This window comes from Sciurus carolinensis, chromosome 3 (assembly GCF_902686445.1).
Source record: "Sciurus carolinensis chromosome 3, mSciCar1.2, whole genome shotgun sequence".
NCBI classification, from domain to species: domain Eukaryota; kingdom Metazoa; phylum Chordata; class Mammalia; order Rodentia; family Sciuridae; genus Sciurus; species Sciurus carolinensis.
The window spans coordinates 21576490-21591768 of NC_062215.1; the positions used below are offsets into that span (position 1 = coordinate 21576490).

Sequence of the window (15279 nt, forward strand, 5' to 3'; positions counted from 1 at the left end):
AGAAGTTAAAACCTCCACCTAGCTATTTTGGGGTTCCTCATGTCACTAGAGAAGAAAGATTACTGGCTTTTGATTATGACTCCCAAAAGAAAGTTTGGGTTGCTGCTATGCAATGGAAGAGGGATGGGCTGTATCTGTACCCAGGATATTAACTTGATACTTGGAAAAGGTTAATAGAAAACTAACACAGAAAAAGAAAAGGCAGAGTCTTTTCAGGAATGAAGGTTTGCATCACCTGTCAAGGTTAAGAATCCCAACCACAGAAGGTCCTGACTAAAGGTAAAGAATGTGTGAAATGGGTGTTAGAAGAGTTATAAATATCAACAACAGCCTCACAATCAGTAACAGAAACAAAGATGGTAGACACTCTGAATATTTTCTTCCATATGCATTTTTCTTCTCTGTGCCCCTCCGTTTTAGTATGAAATGCTGGACCACTGACTAAATTAACTTCCCATGAACCTAATGTTAGTACTTACATCAATCCTGTGAAACAGATTTTGTTATCTTGGTTTGGTTGATGAGTAAATCAAACCAAAATGAGGTTAAATAGTCTGGAGTTGTATGGAGTAATAGTCCATACAACTCATAAGGAAAAACTGAAATAGGATCCAACACTGATCCCAAGACTCAGGTAGACAATGAAATTATGGAACTGGAAGTAAAGATTGGTGTGGGGAGATTCAGATCTAATGAAGGCTGTTTGCGAAGCCCTGGGGTTGACAATAAATTACTCTTTGTGCCCTCTGGTACTGCCAGCGGCTCTGCTCGGCTTTGCCGCTAGGGGGCGAGAGAGGCAAACCGGCGGGCTGGAAGAGGACGGAGGGACTTTTCCCTTCTTTTTTGCTTGGTTCTGCTTAACACTAAACTCTACGCTAGTGTGCCAGGATTATCAGCCCGGGACCACTGTTTCACTCCAGCAAGTGCAGACTCGTGCCACAGCGACATCTGGATTCAGCTTGCAGTTTTCTCAACACTCGTAGAACAGCTTCGTTGCGCCGCCTCCCTCACCAGCACCAGCCAGCCTGTGCGCTCCTTAAAAGCCTGTGCCCTCTGCACAGGGCAACCCCTAACTAACCCTTTTGACCTAAGTTAAGTTTTACTGACTTTTCCCTTCCCTTTATAGCCCAGGCTTTAAAGCTTCCCTTTCAAACAAAGCAGTTCCTACATTTGTGATACCTTACGGTCCTCTTTTAACCCTTTCTATTACCTAGCTAACAACTTAGGCACTCTTCGTGTAAAATTCATTCAGCCCAAATAATGAGTGTGGTTCTTGTCTCCTGCCTGGTCCCTGTTATACTCTTATTGCCTTTAAAATTTCAGATTATTCAGTGAACCATTTGTTCAGACTTTTTGCTTAGGGACTCTCTTTGGTTAATTATGGTAGCTAAGTATGGATAGAAAAAAATGAGTCACTGGGCTTTGAAGGTGAAAACCAGAGAAGCAAACAATTTGGGTCAGATGGAATCTGGTTGAGAAACTAGGTCGGCACAGCACTTTGAGTTCTGTAATGACAAAAGTTCCACCAGTTCAATCAAAATCCTCTTGTAGGAAGTAGGCTGTACCAGGGAGACTTGATTACTAACATCCCTCAAATCATAATTCTAATATATGAAATCTGTTTTCCATTATGATTATTCAAGTAAACGCCAATAGGCAAAACTAATTTTAAAAGTCCAAGGACACAAAGGGACTTTGAGAAATTTTGAAGAGAGAAAGTGTAACTCATCACATCATCTAGAGCATGAAAGTGTTGGGTAAGACTGGAGATTTAAGAAGTAAGTAAAATTATTTTGGTGAAATTGAGAGAGACTAATCTGAAGCAATAAGTTTTAATATATATAAGGTGTATTCATTTCTAATTGCATTCTTTTTTGTTTTGATCAGTACTTTATAGTTATACATAATAGTAGGCTTCATTCTGTCAAATTCATAAATCCATGTAACATAGTTCATTCTTTTTTAATTCTATTCCTGAGACTTACAGACATAGAAATGGGATTGATACACTACATGACCCTAGAAGTCAAAGTTCCTGGCTTTTCATGGGCTAATAGATAAAGTAGAAAATTTCAAGACTTTAGCTTTCTTGAACTTTTAATATAGTATTTATTTTTGTTAGAGGAGACAATCTTTTCTCAAAAGAATGAGAGGAACCTTGGTCTGAATGGGGCAGACTAAAGAACTAATTTTCTGAAATTAGTATTCACTTGTTCAAAAGATGTACACCTGGAAAAAATCCTAGTGGGGTAATAATATTGTGGGATGAAGAAGTGAAGTAACTCAGGATCTTCAGAGCAGCTGAGATCAGGAAGCATTAGGAAGTTTGAGAAGAGTTAGGAACGACAGGGTTGGAGATCAAAAGCCCCAAGGAGCTTAAAGCAGAAAGAATTCAAGGTTCTCCCCTGGAAGTGGGGACAAAGTAGTAGAATTCTAAAAATAGCATTCAGAAAACTCAGAGGTTGATTTTTTCAAACTTTACTCCAACACTTGTTGTTTTTAGTGATCAAAAGAAACCAAAGTGCACAAAGAGAACTGCACAGAGATTCAGAACAGAAATTAGATGCACCAGGAGCTGAGAATGGAAGTAATACTAAACTCTCATTTCATGCATTAACATTTATTAAGCAAAACAAATAAATCTTATGTCGTAGAATATAGCTTGTACACTCTGATCACCCTAAAGATGCTTTATACTGAGTGAGGGATAGAGGGCGGGATCTAAAAAGTAATCAAAAGACCCAAATTTAAAATCCCAGATCCACTCACTGATGGACTGTGACCTTAGACAAGTCTTGTATCTCCTCCAAAGTGTTTGATTGTTTATCAGATAGGGGTTCCAGTATCTCACAGTAATGATATAAGAAATGAGATCATTAATAATCACTTGCCTGGCAGGTAGTAGGTGCTCAATTAAGCATGTCTTCCTTTGGTTTTTTGAGATTGGCTTATCTCACTTAGCATGATTTCATTTAAATACATGCTTTTTGTAGCAGAAAACGCTTTGAGCTATTGAGAGGATAGCAATAGCCAGATAATATGTGTGGAAAATAGCTGAGGAAACAGGAAGGAGATTGGTCACAGGGATCTTTTACTGTATTTGAGTGATTGGTCTCCCTTTGTGCAACACAGCTACACTCCTAAAAACCATAACATTCAATATTTGTGGGACTTTTTCCTCGTGTCCTACCCCTTCTTTTCTGCTCTCTTCTTTGCGTACTTCTTTCCAACTGACAAAGAAGTCAAATTTCCTCCCAGGAACACTGACCAACTACAATGACATGCTGTCCCATTATATCCTGTTCTCCAGCTCAAATTTTCAACTGCATTTAAAATAAATTTCATGTCTGCATAAATCACAGATATTAATGAGAACTATAATGGGGGGGGGGTAAATTCTGTCCTCAAGACAATAGAGAATTGCCTCAGGCCCCTCTGGGCAATAAATCCTGCAGGGCATTTGTGATGGCTACCTCCACAAACAGGCAACATGGCAGAAGGTACTTGAGAAGGGCAGAGTATCATGAAAGTATCAGGCAGAAGACTCTCCAGGTATGAGAGAATGAAAAGCTAAACTCCCAAATTTAACCCTAGGCCATCTCATTGTTGGAGAAAAACAATATCTATAAATGACAGAAGAGCTTCAGCTTCTGTTGGCTTATTTAAAATAACTACCACACCTACTAGAACCTTTTACTGAGCACGTACCATGTTCCAGCCACTGCTTTAAACATATTAATGCATTATTTAATGTATCCCTTAAATACCCTGTCCATGTGATAGTCATACTAGCCATATTCACAGCTGAGGGGATTAATGAGGGAGTTTCCTTCCTTTAGAAAAACGTATTCCTTGACTTCCAATGGTTCGGAGTCCTCATCAAGGGAACTGAGCCTCTGTGTCTACCTTTACTCTCATGTAATTGTTCTCCGGACACTATCCACTGCTTCCTGAAGACAGTTTGTTCCTCCCCACTGTGTGTACTTATTGCGGCTGTTCCCTGCCACTGGAATGCCTTTCTGACTCCTCTGGGTTGTTTTTGAGACCTGTGTACCCTGTGAATGTCAACAGATGCCAAGATATGTGCGAGTGTGCCTGTGAGCTGCTTGTCCTAGCATGCCCTTAATCTCCTCCCAGTATAAGGCAAATGGAAGGAGCTCAGTGAAGATTGGCTAACTGAACCAATATTCTCTCCTGAAAAATAATCAACAATGAGATTATAGATGAACAGATAGTGATTCAGAACACAGACTCTGAGGCCAAATGGCTTTGGTTCAAGACCAGTCTCACCATTTCCTGGCTATTGACCTTGAGTGACTTAATCACTCTATGCCTCAGTTTCCCTTATCTATAAAATAGACAATAACTTTTATACCAGCCTTGTAAGGTGATTGTAAGGTTTAAATGACATAATACATGAAAACCCCTGAGAACCATATCTCTTACACAAAAATTTTATATGAATTTGTTGTTACTATATAGCCAATTATATGTTTAGTAAACTAAACTCAAAATGTAGTAAAGTTATAATGTCAGTTAATGTTTAAAAATATAACATTTAAGTCTTTTAAGTATACTGCAGAATAACTTTATATATCTTTATATTAGATTTCACAGAGTAAATAGATAAAAATCTATTTTCCCAAGTGCTGGGCATTTATTAGGCACTTAAATTTTAATGAATGTCCATTGTCCCAACCAGGTCGACTTACATATTTGGGGGTGGGGAACGGGTACCAGGGATTGAACTCAGGAGCACTCGACCACTGAGCCATGTCCCAAGTCCTATTTTGTATTTTATTTAGAGACAAGAGTCTCACTGAATTGCTTAGCACCTCACTTTTTCTGAGGCTAACTTTGAACTTGCAATCCTGCCTCAGCCTCCCAAGTCACTGGGATTATAGACATGTGCCAACATGCCTGGCATGTATTTTTTAACTTTATTTAACTGTATTCTCTGTTACAATCTATATGTTCTGTAACATACAATAATATACAAGAAATAAAATGAGAACCTGGGGCTCCCAAGAAAAGTAATTCTTCCAGCCAGCAGAAGCTGCTAAGGAACAACTTGCAAGAATATTCCATGTGTCATGTGACCAAACGCTTGTGAGATGGGTTCTGGCATGTTGTGAAGAGTTCATATAAGTCTACATGAGACAGGGAGAAAAGAGTCATACAGCTACAGCTGTAGCGAATATAAGCTGTCCTCAAGTAGAAAACACCACTACTTCCATTTTAAAGGAATCCAACTTGAGGATAATTTTCAGTGCAAGATAATAAGGTTGCAAGAGTTTTATCAGACTTGACTATAACTGCAAACTGGAAAAAAAAAAAAGAAGTCTTCTGATGCAACTATAGGGGGAAAAAAATCTAAGTCTACCCTCTAACCCAACCCAAATCCTTTTCCTGAATGCTTGGCAAAGAGCAAAGTGGTCATTCTGCAGCAGATTGATGTCAATGACAGCCCTGATACCAACCATTCTTTCTTTCCATCTATTTTATACCGGAATTCACTCACCAGCAATTTAAAAGATCTTGCAATTCAGGAAATAAAGACCAAATGTTTTTACTCAAAGGCACTTTTATTAGGGTGACAAACTGGAAAGGTTTCTATATCCGGCTTGTGTGAAGGGATGAAGCACTGCAACAGGCTTCAAAAACCTGGAGTGGCCCTGGAGCCGGAAGCCTCCTAACCTCTCTGCTGACTCAGGAGATGCTGCTGTGGGAGGGTTCACCCAGCAGCAACCCAGAAATCCAGAGTCGTTGGGACATGGATGTCAGTAAGGCACAACAAGAAGCATGACTAAGGCACATAAAAGGGATCACCTCTTCCTCAGCCCAGGAACTGCATGGTGAGCAAAATCTCCATCTCCCTGATGGAACCTCCCGAGCCTGCTCCCCGCTATGGACTTCAGGTTGCCCACCTTCTACAGGTCCCAAGGGGAACTCACTCCCATCCCCAATGACAGTTTTGTTTTTTTTTTTTTCCCTCATGTTCCCCTCACCTGTGGCCAAATTGGACCAGAACATGATCTGTGGGCTCTGTTCCCACACATCCCTTCCATCAGCCTGACCTGTCACCTCTAGGTTCTATAAAGTTTCCCAAGCTCTGCCACCTCTGATCAGTTCATGGATCACTGACATTGCTGTCCAGTCTGTCACCTGGGCTCCTCCTAGCTCAGCCTGTTTCCACACGGGCTCTGCTGCACTTCATTTTCCTTAGAATGTGAATTACATCACTCTAAGCCAGGCAGGGTGGGAGGAATCACTTCTAATGTTCTGTAGCACAGTAGGATAACTATACTTGACAACTATTCATTACAGATGTCCAGATAACTAGGAGGGATGATTTAAAATATTCCCAGCATGAATGATGTACAGACCAAGGTGATAGATATGCCAGTTACCCACATCTGATCACTACACATTGAAGACATATTGAAATGACACATTGTAAACCAGGCACGGTGGTGCACACCTGGAATCCCAGCAGCTCAGGAGGCTGAAGCAGGAGGATCGCAAGTTCAAAGCCAGCCTCAACAATTTAGCAAGGCCTTTTGCAACTTAGTGAGACCCTGTCTCAAAATAATATAAAAAAGGGCTGTTGATGTGGCTTAGTGGTTACCCACCCTTGGGTTCTGTCCCTGGTTCCCAAAAAAGAAATGACACACTGTACCCCCTCAATTTATAACATTATTGCATCAATTAAAAATAAAAATATATTTAAAATAAATTTTAAAATCATCCAGTGGATTCTTGACTTTAGAATAAAATCCAAACTATGTACAGCAACTAGCCTGCTGTCTGCCAGGCTCTTTGACCTTATCTCCTTCTCTTTGCTACTCTCTCATCACCCTGGCAAAGACCATCCCCAATCAGCCTGACCAAAGTAGCCCCTCCCTGCTCCACCTCCTTGTCACTTTGACACATTACCCTGTTTTATTTTCTTCTGGAACTTCTAAAGTTCCTATGTAGTCATTTGTGTACTTTATTACGGTCTGTTTCCCCCTCGCCCTGGCAATAAGGACCTTCTTGGAATAGTTGACTGCTCTGTGCACAGCGCTTGGCATGCTACTGGGCTTTTTGTTGAATGAAATGACAAATGAAAGAAAAATAAAAACAGAATGAACATAACCTACAATTATATTAAAAGGAGTTCCAGTAAAATACTGATTTTATTTGTAAGCTTGGGCCCCTGCTGTTTGAAGAGCTGTCATTCACTAGCTGGGTGACTTTTAGAATCAATTACTCAGCATCTTTACTTTCAGTTTCATCACCTGGGAAATGAGCAGAGTAAGAGCCCAAATCTTACAGAGTTGTGAGGCATGAGGAAGGAGCAATACCTAAAATACTTAGCGCTAAGTCTCGCACATGTTACATATTCAATAAGTACTAATTGTTAGTGGAGAATTGGTGTTCCAGTAATCTTAAAAACTAGAATATTAGTTTTATTGTGGAAATTGATGTACCACCCAAGTAGTGGTTCCCCAAAACTGAATGATGGAATGAAAAATCCCAGCTAAGTTTTTCTTCTCATCTCACCAAACCACGCTACCTTCTAAGACAGGCATCACACCTGCCTCTTCATTCCCGTAGAACACCCAAAAATCTGTCTCTATCTTCATTTGTTTCCTTGGTACAGCATAGGATTTTGATAAAGAAAATGAGTCCTAAAATCAACTTTCTTTATGGTCTCAAGACCTTCAATAACCTGGCCCCAACTTGCCTACCAACCTTGTACTCAACTAATAATTAAGACCAACTAAGTGACAAAATATATTTTAAAATGTTTTAAGCAGTGATGTGCAAAACTATGATAATCACAGACATGTACCAAAATCAAGTTGGTTACACTTTGTCAATGTGCTCAGAGTGTATGCAGAATAAAGTAACTCTATACTTTAGAATATCTAATCAAAAAAAAAAAAAAAAAGACTTCTCTCTATTCAGAAAAAAAAATCCCAAAGCACAGGGGAGTATGGTTACGCCTGACTGGTTAGTAAGTGTTACTGTGCCTCAGGTTCCTAGTCTGCAAAATGGCAAAAAAAATCAGTATTTTACTGGAACTCCATTTAATATAATTGTAGATTATGTTCATTCTGGTTTTTTTTTTTTCTTTCATTTGTCATTTCATTCAACAAAAAGCCAGGAGCATGCCAGGCACTGTGCACACATCCCATTGCACGCATCATGGGCTTTCATGGGCTGAGCCCATGAAAGGAGTCAGCTTGGTAGCTAAACTCAGGAAGTGACAATGATGATGGCAGTGAGCCTCTTCTCAAAACCTACAGTATCTTTGCAAAGCACAAGTCCACTCTTTCCATATCTGCTTAAATAACTTTAATGAATGCATGTTGCCTGCAGGAGAAAGTTCAAAATCCTGAGTGCACAGTACAAATTCTTCATGCCGTGGTACTCACCAGCTTTTCCAACTTCATTTCACGTTTTTTCCTTCCAAAGTCTCCCAGCCGTCAGATCCAGAATCTGTGCTTCAGCCAATTAACGTTTTTTACTGTCGCATGAACAAACACATACCCTATGGCCTTTTATTTCTCCAACTATTTCCACTTACAAAATCCCCTTCCTAGTCCTTTCTACCTGCTGATCAAGACTCCCCACCCAAAATATGTTCCCTTCTTGTTCCCTAAAATTTCCAGGTAGTCAGTGACTCCTACCTCTATTTTCACATCATAACCTAGATATCTTGGATATACAGTCCTTGGTTGTCATTTGCTGGCTTGCCTCTCTGTCTTTTCTTAATGAGGACAGGTTTCTATTTCTTTCTTTTTGCATAATACCTGACTCGCAAGAGGTATTCCATCAATGAGCATTTGACTGAACTAAGAGATAGCAAATTCCAGCAGAGGTTACCAAAACTGCAAAAATCATTCTGGTAGGCAGAAGCCTAAATGAAAGCAGTTTCATGATAACCATTTTATGAACCATCATCTTGTCAATTTAAAGCTCTTTTGACCTCTGGCTCCTCTATATTGTATAATTTTCTGCCCTTATTTCAAGTTTGAACCTTTTTATCCAAAGATGGGTCAAGAAAACAGGTACATACTTTTAAACTTTTCAAAGTAAACAATTCTAAAGGTTTTACTGGTTTCATATTTTTCCTAGTCTAAAGGGATTCATGTAAGATATCACCAAATCTCCCCAGGGGTGCTCCAGAGAACACTGAATTATGAAGCTAATCTATGAAAATAAACAAGTGAAAAGAAGTCCATGGCCAAGTAAGTTTAGGGGAATATACATGTTCTGTCTAGTTATTGAAAAGTCACCAAGCATGTTAGCATAGTAAAGGCTTTGAGAGGCCCACCAATGAAGAATTCAGTATTTCTCAAGCATTTAAGAGAACCCTGTCATGTGCCTTGGAACACTCTGGGCAATACTGCACCATTTCACCTCTAAATAGCCCAATACAATTAGTCTTCTGGTCATCAATAATCTTGATTCATACATGATTGAATGGAGGTTTGAAGGGCACTGGGCACAGTCACCCATGCAGGTCTTCACTTCTATCCATGTGTCCCTGCCAAGTTATCATTTAAAGCAGATATGAAGGGGGTAGAGAGGAAATGACTTGCTGCAGCTGGCTGAGGGTGCTTCTTTATGCAGAACCAAAATCTATTTCTCTATAGATTCCATCCACTCATCTCAATTCAGCTTCCTGGAGTTGCAAAGAAAAAAGCTGGAAAAAAAATGTATCAATTCCTTTAGCCAGAAGGCCTAAACTATCACATAGAATCTTTGGTGGGTGGTAGAAGAGCAATCAAAAAGCCTACTTCCCTCTCCATCTGAAAAGTAGAGCTTCTCCCTCCCCACCAAAAAAAAAGAAAAGAAAAAAAAAAAAAAAAAAACTCACAGTGAAGATTTGCAGATACCTGGCATAGCAAGCCATTATTAACAATGTGCAATGATGAGAAGATAATGACCCAGAGCCTTTGAAGACTGAAATGAAGCTCTCCATGCAGTGACGTCCGTCCAATGAGGAGAGTCCTAATTTGACAACAAAACAACCTAAATCCCTTTTATGGGGTTAGGAGTTTGTCTTAGGTAATAAACACTTAAGTAATTAGGTGGATTTTATGGAGACAGCTATAAACTGAAACATGGGGAAAAATGTTTTGGTAATAGGCTGACGCCCAGGGAGTGGGGTATATAAGAGCCAGGGCAGAAGAGAGGAGCATCGAGACACCAAGACACTTCTCTCAACCCAACAAAAAAAAAACCCAACTCCCAACACAATGGCTTGCTGTATCGCCCGCTGCTGCAGCGTCCCCACCGGCCCTGCCACCACCATCTGCTCCTCAGACAAGTCCTGCCGCTGTGGAGTCTGCCTGCCCAGCACCTGCCCACACGAGCTCAACCTCCTGCAGCCCATCTGCTGCGACCCCTGCCCTCCACCCTGCTGTCAGCCTGAGACCTATGTGCCAACTTGCTGGCTGCTCAACTCCTGCCACCCAACTCCTGGGCTGAGCGGGATCAACCTGATGACCTACGTTCAGTGTGGCTGCGAAAGCCCCTGTGAGCCCTGCTAAGCAGCCAAGTCTTCCACAGATGCAGTGACATCGCTGCTCGGAGGCCTCCACGGCAGCTGGCCTTCCACCCTTGCTACTGCCTACATCAGAGCTAAATCAATCCCAACGCCCAGGGCCACGTCTGCATGGATTTGCCCGACTTCTTACCACCTTGCTTCTTGGGTCCAGTTGGAGACCTCCTGTCTTCTAGGCTATTTCACTGCTCTTTGAGAAACAACCATTTTGACTCTTCACTAATAAACTTCATTCTGGCTTAGCAAATATGGCCTTGTGAGTGTTTATTTCTTTGTTTTCTCTTAGGGAAAGTGGAAAGCCTATTTCTACTTGAACAGCAGGTTTTCCTACTTCCCAAGATTTACCCAAGAAGAATGAGAGCTTTCATGGTGGGATTTATGGACAAATCAGCTACTGGTTCTTTTTGATGGGATTAAAAGTGAAAAATCTGGTAGGTCCTGTTGTAAGATCTTTTCATTTAATAGATGTTTTTGAAGACACCTGCTGTGCCAAGCACAATGCTAGAATCTAGAGATTAATACAATGCTTTTAAAATAATTTAAGTGTAGCTCCCACTGATTGTTGCATTGATTTTTTTTCCTTCTTCCTTAATTGACTAAACATATTAATCATCGTGCTGGCAATGTTAAAAAAATTTTCACTCCCTTCGTCAGAGTCCTCATGAAATTCCAACCTAAAATACAAAGCGACTTGAAGATGTATACATATCCTTTTCTTCATCTGTGCCATCCTCCAGAAAACTCAGTTCTGAATGAACATTAAGAGATTTGGGGAGGACAGGATTAAAACCACATGTCACAGTCCTGTGAGTAACACAGCTGGCTAGACCTGGTGGGGCTCTCCTGTCCTGGGCTTCCCCTGTGCCTTTCTATGAGGTCCACATTGACCTGCATTACTCATAACTGTGCTTACAAGTTTATTAGTCCAACTGACATATACCAATCATGTCATTGATACAAATTTAAAAGATCAGACCACAGTGCGGTTTTCTCTATACACCAGAAATAGCCTCCCAATTCTGAGAGCAAAACCATACTGTTCCTCTTAGAAAAAAAACTTATATAATAAGTTGTCCTGAAAAAAATCCAAGTGCAGTGAGGTCTTCTCAGGAAGTGCCCACAGTACAATCTAGTTGTACATTTTCTTGAACTTGTCCTGGGACTTTGGGGCAGCTCTCTTCCCCTGAGTTTTAATGTCCTCGTTATTACAGTAGTTTACTATCTGTTCTTGGTTTTCCAGAGCCTCCTTTTTCCTGTTATTATTCTCTGCCCTGCTTATGTCTCAGGATTATTGTGCAGCTCAACTGACCAGACAGTAGAAACCACCATGTCCACAGCATTGACCAGAGACTAATGTATGAGTGCACGTGAAACTCGCCAAGGTTACAGCCACACCATGGTTCACAGCTTTGTCTCCAAAAGGCATCTTTTTTAGTTCATGAAGTCTGTATTTTCCCAAATGTACTTCTTAAATAAAAATATATTAATTCCTTCATTTTGTTCATAAATACATTTATATGTGTCAGTGAGAAATGTAGGATCAATGTAAGATGGTCACTGTTACCATGTCAAGTTGGTAAGGAATAACTCCTCGAGGTGCCCTATTACTACTACGTCTATAAACATTTTGCATGCAAGAGCCCTTAGCTAGTTAGAAAAGAAAAAAGAAACCTGAACCCAAGAAATGTGTGACTTAGTTCTAATTCTGCCATGGGCTGCCTCTGTGACCCTGAACAAGTCACTAACGTTCTCTGGGTCTCAGGTCTTAAATCAATAAAATGGGCTGGTTGATCAGATCATCTCAGAAATCATTTTTAGTTTTAACATGCTGGGTTTTAGGTCACCCAGAAGTACTATAAATAACAAGTAACCCACAACCCTGACCAACCCTTTCCACCTTGCTACTTTTACTGCTTTCAGTAGCAAGAGCTGACACTTAGTGGCTCTCCCCTGGATACTCTAGCAGTGCCTTACATGCAGATTTTCATCTGTCCTTAACAAAATCACATAACTACACTTTTTTCCCCATTTTATAAATGATGAAACCGAGGTTGAGAAAGACTGTTCCTGTGGCTCAGTGGTACAGTGCTGGCCTAGCATGTGTGAGGCACTGGGTTCAATTCTCAGCACCACATATAAATAAAATAAAGGTCCATCAACAACTAAAAAAATAAATAAGTAAATAAAGACTATTCCTTCCTCCCCAAAGTTACACACATACTAAATGAAAGAGAAAGAATACTAAACTTGGAATTTCCTGAACTTAAAATCCCTTCTCTGTTCATTACACCAAACACTTAACCTCCTCTGCAGACATCATTACCCTATGTACATGTATGATTACACAAACAGTGGGACTCTACAGCATGTATAACCAGAGAAATGCAAAGTTGTGCCCCATATGTATTCAATGAATGAAAAATAAATAAAATTTAAAAAACAAAATTTTAAAAAGAGAGAAATTTGATCACATGTGACTCTTTCTTTATTCAGGAGAATTCGTGGCTCTCTTTATTCTTAACACCATTTGGCCATACATTCTCTGCTGTTCCTCTACATTGTGCATCTGGTTGTACACAGTAACTTGGCTTTCTCTGAGTGATTATAGTGTAAGAGAAGATGAGTGTAGGCAATAGGTGTAAGAAAAGCCATTTGTGTTTCCAAAGTGAGAATAAATCAGCATTTTAAAGCTGGAGTTTAAACACTGACTATCAAGGTTACCCAGGAGCACTGCCTGACTCATTGACCTTGAATTGAAATGCAGGACGTTTGGCCACACAAACGCATTTTCAGTTTTCTTGACGAGCTTCAATAACCTAGACCAAGGTAGAACAAACTACCCTTAAAGTTAATAATTGTTTATTCTTGACAATAGAACGAAAAACCAAGGCATTTCATTTTTCCTTCAAATTGTTCTTGGCATCCAGGACTCTCTTTCTTTTCTAGACTCATCAAGATCCAATCACAGCTAGTCTCCCTGTGACCGTGAGTCAAATATTCTATACCCTTCCCTCCACCCAAATTATACCTTTGCCTGACCAAGCTTCTGGCCTGATAAATATTGGTTAAATTGAATTGCTCAAAACATGATAACAATCCAAGATTTTTGTTTTTACTGAATCGAGGCTCAGCTCTTCAGGGTGGCTGTTAAGACCCCGAATAACCTGGGATAGTCACTTTCACCCAATCTCACTTGTTACTGATCCTGAAGAAACATGTAGCTTATACTCTAGTCATCATAATGCCTCCTATACAATGGTCAAGAGCCTGTTCTTTGAAAGACTGTCGTGCTTTAAATCGTACCTCTATCATTTATGTGGCCAACTGTTAAGATGAAAGACACATTGTGCCTCATAATGCTGTAGGGCAGGTTAAAGTAGTTAAAACATGTGCAGCCCTTAGAACAATGTGTGCTGATAATCAAACTCTCTAAGTCTACCTATTTATATCCTTCCTTGTGATGTTGGGGTGAGAACCCCTTTGCCCAATTTTCTACAAGTTTCTACCAATAGAGGGCGCTAGAAGGAACTTGCAAGTCCCAAAGAAGGAAGAAGAGTCTTGTTGCCCCAGCAACCATAGTCTGACAGCAGCAGTAGGTTCTAATCTCTAGTTTCTTTTGGAACTCTGAAAAACAGTGTCATTGCACCTCAGAGAAACACTAACATCCACAAAACAGTGATGTTTCCCTGCAGAGGTCCAGCCTCCAGCCCCACAGGGCCTTCCTCTGAGCTTCAGAGGCAAGAGCAACACCAAGAAGTACTCAGAGGCCAGAGCCCAACTCTGCAGGCCCATTTCCAAGCTTCTTGGTTCAAGTAACCCCAACCCCTTCTCTTCATGGTCCATCCCTCTAACTGGTAGCTGTTTTTCATATACCTCAGTTTTCCTTTCTTACTATTTCAGATTTCCGATACCTGGTTAACAAATTGCCTATATTAAAATTCTCTCTGTTGAAGTACTTTGTGTGAGTTTATCTTGCTTGCATGTTTTCCTGAGTAAACTTGATTCATAAAATCATGTGATAAATGCTGGCTATAATTATTTGCCTGCCTTCCTTAAATATTAGTTCAATGTATTCTATTTTCCAGATTTCACCCCATAATCCAGGCACAATGCTAGTACTAGAGATACCAAGATGAATAAGATAATGTCCCTGTTTTAGAGGGGATTGCAATCTAGCAAAGAGAACTAACGTGTGTACAAAAATATTCAGCAAAGTCTATGGGTAGAGATGAGTTCACCAGAGTCACAAAGGTAGGAGTGGACAATTATCCCTGGGGCAGGGGCTGAGAGTAGGGATGGGATAGCACCATAAAAGAAGTCATTGCTTTTCTGGCCCATAATGCACTTACTTACCTCTTTTCTAAGTATTTTTATGATCAAAAATAACTTAATCCAAATCTTGCATTGAAGTTTCTTTGATGACCTCAATCCTCTTTCATAATATCTTCTATTACGGGAATTCTCATAGTAGCCACAGGAGAACCTGCCATATATTGAATCCCTTGTTCATTCCACACAGAATGATTTACATAAATAATTCTCATTTGATATTTATTTAACCCTGGCAATAAGACTATGATTGGTGATTATTATTTTTCCCAAATTAGCATTTGAGAAAACTGAAGCCCATAGACATTAAAGAACTTGAGCTAGATCTTACAACTCATAAGTTATAATCAGGATTCAAACACAGCTCTAAAATTCCCTCCATTCCCTTA

General features: G+C 40.1%; 1 protein-coding gene across 1 annotated transcript; it reads left to right on the forward strand.

The window, feature by feature from the left end:
- Nucleotides 1-10253: 10253 nt before the first annotated feature.
- Nucleotides 10254-10625, forward strand: LOC124981129 (keratin-associated protein 3-1). Its single transcript, XM_047547310.1, has one exon. The coding sequence runs from the start codon at nt 10254-10256 to the stop codon at nt 10545-10547; it is 294 nt and encodes a 97-aa protein (XP_047403266.1). The 3' UTR covers nt 10548-10625.
- The last annotated feature ends 4654 nt before the right edge of the window (nt 10626-15279 follow it).